Source organism: Silene latifolia, chromosome Y (assembly GCF_048544455.1).
Source record: "Silene latifolia isolate original U9 population chromosome Y, ASM4854445v1, whole genome shotgun sequence".
Taxonomy (NCBI): Eukaryota; Viridiplantae; Streptophyta; class Magnoliopsida; order Caryophyllales; family Caryophyllaceae; genus Silene; species Silene latifolia.
In genome coordinates, this window is record NC_133538.1 from 441,295,552 (window position 1) to 441,301,088 (window position 5,537).

At 38.3% G+C, this 5,537-nt stretch overlaps 1 protein-coding gene across 1 annotated transcript; it reads left to right on the plus strand.

The window, feature by feature from the left end:
* The first annotated feature begins 1,877 nt into the window (after positions 1–1,877).
* On the plus strand, positions 1,878–3,584 carry LOC141632673 (uncharacterized). The gene has a single exon (XM_074445196.1). The coding sequence runs from the start codon at positions 1,878–1,880 to the stop codon at positions 3,582–3,584; it is 1,707 nt and encodes a 568-aa protein (XP_074301297.1).
* The last annotated feature ends 1,953 nt before the right edge of the window (positions 3,585–5,537 follow it).

Genomic DNA, 5,537 nt, shown 5'->3' on the forward strand with positions numbered 1-5,537 from the left:
TAGTAAAACAAAGTTTTGCTAAGCAGTTCCAGTTTTCAGCTACTCCAGACAGGTAATATAAGAGGCCCAGGTACGTTTCTTATCCTTTATCTGTCACGACCGGACTACTTTGACCTTCGTCTTACTCAGACTCGGTCAAAGTGGGGGTTTCCGTAGACACCTCAAAATGTCTACCGGCCTTTGAACACCCGATGATGAGACCCTTATTTAATTCGGAATGAAACTTACTTGATTTGATATAAGGTTATTTATGCTCAAGATTGTCCCTAAAACAACCATTTTATCACCCGGTCCAATTCGACCACTTACTACATTCATAGCTCATTTGCTTAATTCTAATAACTTTTCAGTCGACATATTAACGGCACAAAACAGTAAATATTCTTGAAAAATTATATATTTTACGGGTTATTATGTTAAAGACGACATCTAATAAAGCTAAATGGATAAGTAAATCCATGAATTACGCCTGCCTATAACGTTGCATGGCTAGTAGTCAACTTTACATTATGAATGGCCCAATTAAGCATATAGGCCGAAGACGAGAATATCAAAAAAATCCTATTGACTAATTCATGGACATGGATTAGGATAGTGGAAGATGTTGACAATATCAAGAGTTGTTAATATGAATATTAGTGGCAAAAATACCACTTGTATTACAATTCCAACAGTAAGAAATTTGGCAAAAGATAGGACGTCCGGACGGAAATTTGATCTTACCAAAATTTCAGTTCTCGTCAAATACTCTTGTCTTAACTAGTATAAATACTCCTCTCTATACTCTTATTCAACACAGAAAATTCATAAAAATATACTACCTTTTCAGAAATACTATTCCATACAAAATACTACCTTCCCATCATACTTTCACAATACATACATCTATCCTATTTTGAGCATAAAGACGCCCTAAAGTCAGTTCGAGTAAGCTAATTATTGAAACGCCGTATCTAGGTAGGCCTGAGGGTGTCATATTTATTCTTTACTTCTTATATTATCATAATTTAGCTTTCGTTGTTTGTAAATAATTTGTATAAAATTGTTTTAAAAACGTTTTCTTTTATTAAAATCGTCAAATATATAACATTACAAATAAATAGTAGAGGCCGTCAGTTTGATGGGCGATCCGAGTGCCTAACACCTTCCCTGATCGTACCTTTACCCCCGAATCCGCAATCTTTGGTTCAGACCGGAGTGACGGCTCAGTCCCCATTCCATGGATCAAAAGGAGCCTTTTTCCGTTAACTTATTTTTGTATGTATTTTTATAAAACCTACTGGCGACTCCATACTATTTACTTATATTTCAAAAAGGAGATTTTTTCAGGGATCTCACAATATTGTGTTTGTTTTATCCTTGTTCACATTGATTGACTACGCCACATCCGAGACATGAGGATCATGAAGACCGCATGGTATGTTCTTTCCAATCTCCTTTTTCCTCTTTATGTTAATGACTATGTGGCTTTATTTTGATTGATGCGGTATAACAATGTGAACTTAGGACTTGCATTTAGTTTATATGTCATATTAGTTGGTAGAATCATTTGCATTAGGTTGTATAAATGCTAGTTGCATCATGGCATGTAGTTTGCATGTTAGAAAAATTTTGTGAAACCGTCTACTTGGGAAACTTGACAAGTGTATATAGGCCCTAGTAGATGCTTTTTTTTCTTAAGACTTTGCTTGTTAAAATACTTGTAAAACACCCTAGGATGTGTCATGCTAGTATCCTTTGACCCATGGATTAAGGCCTAGTCAAGAGTACCTTGTTGTGTGATAACTCCAATCGAGAAGTCCTGTCTACCATTAGTGTGGGCCACTAAGAAACTAAGACACTACATGTTGACCCACACAATTCATGTCATATCACGAATGAACCCCTTGAAGTATCTATTTGAAAAGCCAATCCTTAGCGGCAGAATAGCAAGATGGACCATGATGCTTGCTGAGTTCGATCTTACATTTATGGCCCTTAAATCGATTAAGGGAAAGGTAATTTCTAATTACCTAGCTGATTTTCCCGTTTCAGAAGACAAACAGGAAGCATACGACTTCCCTGACGAGGAAATATTTGTTACTGATGACGACTATTGGCAGTTATTTTTCGATGGCGCATCCAATCAAAAGGGATATGGCATAGGTGTACTGTTGACTTCACCAGATGGGGCACATACCCCACTCTCAGTCAAGTTAGATTTTAGCGTCACAAATAATGAAGCAGAATATGAAGCATGTATATTAGGACTTCGGGCAGCAGCAGCCTTGGGGCTTAAAAACTTGAGAGTATATAGAGATTCGTCACTCATTATAAATCAGATTTTGGGAAAATGGAAAGTCAAAAGTGAGGGCCTGGCACTTTACCAAATGTACCTCGAAACCATTCTCAAGCATTTTGACGATCCGAAGTTCATTTATTTATCCCGAGATGAAAACCAATTTGCAGATGCTCTAGCTAAAGTGGCGGCGATGATCAATATTCCACATGAATTAGAAAATATTCCATTATGCATTGAAAGAAGAGAAGAACCAGCATACTGTATGGCCCTTGACAATACAGTAGCCGGTGATGACGCACCATGGTTCACAGATGTATTGAACTACCATTTAGGAAGAGGCTTTCCGCCAGATTCTGATGTAAGGACGCAGCGCGCTATCAAAAGGTTTGCAGCACAATTTATTCTTAGTCAAGGAAAGTTATACAAGAAGTCTAAGGAAGGGGTATTACTTTTATGCGTGGGCGAAAAGGAAGCTCAAAGAATTATGGAAGAAGTGCATAATGGTACTTGCGGACCGCACATGAACGGTCGGATGCTAGCTATAAAGATAATGCGAATAGGATATTTTTGGTCGACACAGGAACATGATTGTACACAATATGTCAAGAGATGTCATAAATGCCAGATTTATGCCAATGCACAGCATATACCACCTTTATTGTTGTACAATTTTGCATCACCTTGGCCATTTTCGATATGGGGCATAGATATAATTGGCAAAATCACTCCCAAGGGAACCGGAGGACATGAATTTATATTAGTAGCAATCGACTACTTTACTAAGTGGGTTGAGGCAGCGTTTTATGCTACCTTGACTTCTAAACATGTTGCCAAGTTCATCACCGAAAATATAATTTGTAGGTATGGTGTCCCTCGTGAATTGATTAGTGATCATGGTTCCCATTTTAAGAAAGATGTGGCTGCCTTACTAACGCATTACAAGATCCAACAGCGTAAGTCATCTACGTTTAGACCACAAATGAATGGGGCAGTGGAAGCGGTGAATAAAAATGTGAAAACTATAATTGAAAAGATGACAGAAAAGTATCATGATTGGCCTGCAAAGTTGCCTTTCGCCTTATGGGGATATCGTACGTCGGTTAGAACACCAACCGGTGCAACACCATATTCACTAGTCTACGGGATGGAGGCAGTACTTCCTATAGAACTTGAAATTCCCTCTCTTAGAATTGCATTGGAAAGCAGAATACCGGAAGTGGATTGGGTTCAAGCTCGATATGAAGAATTGCTATTAATAGATGAGAAAAGACTAACAGCTCTTAACCAAGTTCAGTTATACTAAAGAAGGATTTCTCGTTCTTTTAATAAAAAGGTCAGGGCAAGGAACTTAAAAGATGGAGATTTAGTTCTTAAAGAAATACGGGCACCGGTCAGAGACCCGAGAGGCAAGTTCAAACCAAACTGGGCCGGCCCTTACATAATTAAAAAGATTTTAAAAGGAGGGGCAGTGCAACTGACAGACATAGAAGGGGTTGAGTTCAGTCAATTAACCAATCTTGATCAGTTGAAGAAATATCATGTGTAAGTATACCAAAAAAAAAAAATAATTACCCCTCACAGGTCGTAAAAAAATAAATAAAAAATAAATTAATATTAAGTAAAACAGAAAAATAAAAACGCAGCAACAGTCGAAAAAAGGAAAAAAAGGGCCCCCTCAGGTCCCATGGAAGATACACATCACTCCCAAGTTAAAAACCCATCCTAAGTTGAAGAACAAAAAAAGAGAAGACCCCTACCAGGTCCCAAAAAAAAAAAAAATTGAATTGAATGAAGTCCAGTAGCAGCAGTAGACATAAAGGACGGCCACAGCAGAATAAACGAACAAATAAGGAAGCAGAAGACGAAGAAGGATGCAAACAGAGTGAGCAACAATTCAGAAGGAAGACCCCTCTCAGATTTTTTTTTGTGAAAATGCTCTAAAAGGGAAAAAAAACAAAAAAAAACTTAAAAAAAGTAACAGGTTCAAAAATATTAGAATCTGTAGCAAGTTTTGTTATCAATATACATCGTTCCCAATTAGGAGTTTTCAAAAAAAGTGGCAACTAATCTGAGAAAACTAACAATCGTTCCTCTTATTCTATATCTAGAGCTATCATGGCAGTAAAAAAAAATTCCTACACAAACTTTGAGGTTTGTAGAGTTCATAATCCATCACTTTATTTCATTCCTAATAAGCTACAACTACATTTAGAAGACTCTAGATTCCACTTATTGTCACTCCTTAGGTTCGTTAGCCACTCATTCTGATCATCCGGGTCATTCTGATCCTTCTTTCTTTTCCAAACCAGACTTCTACTACCTCCACTTTTGTGTCCTCTACTCGAGTCTTGAGTCTTAGAGTTTGTTTGAGTCAGGTCAGGTCCTTCTCCCACCTCATTAGCATCAAGTTACAACCTACGTTCCGCTTGATGAGCTGATTCACGCTCCTCTACAGAGTGTGATGTCATCCAAACCTTATAATGATCGCTTATGTAAGTTGAGTCAGGAACCTTTTGTATAGTCCAGAACCTACGTGCATTCCATTATTGGTACCAGTTACGTAGATAAGAATGGGTCATAGGGGAAATTCCATGAGAAATAGTATCTAAAGAAGGTAGTCGTTGTTTTCGCCCGAATTGTCGTAGTAAGCGAGAAGGAAATATGAAAGAGGAGTGAGTAAGGCCAGGTAGTCTATAGAATGCTATAAAAGATCGTGGGCCTTCATAGCAGGGATGTGCCACCATGATATAGTCCAACGAATTGGAAACCCACTGTTCATCCATTCCCTCTAGTAGCTAAGTGGCTGCTTCCCTTTCACAACTCTTTGTCTGCCAGCAAAGCTATGAGGTTGATAAGATTTGGGATCGAGAGGTCGTTCAATTAGTCGCATACGATCTTGTAGCCATACATAGGACAAAGATTTATCGACATAAAATGACCCGCACCAGGTCAGGCAAAAAAATAAAGAAATAAAATGACCCACACCAGGTCAGGAAATAAAGAGAAATAAAATGACCCACACCAGGTCGGAAAAAAGAAAAGGAATCAGAAGTAGGAAAATATGTGAGTTGTGTGAATGACACAAGAAATTACCTGAAGTACCAGGGGGTTTACCGCAGAATGCAGCTTCTGGATTATGTCGTAAGGTATCTGAGCAATGAAGAGTTTCAGCTAAGACCATAGGCATAGGTGAGCAGTCGTTGCGCATGTGCTTTACTACTCTTAGAAGGCAGCCGTGTCCGTAAACATTGGAAGG

Coding starts and splice junctions, on each gene's coding strand:
- LOC141632673 (XM_074445196.1), top strand. CDS start 1,878: ATGAACCCCTTGAAGTATCTATTTGAAAAGCCAATCCTTAGCGGCAGA.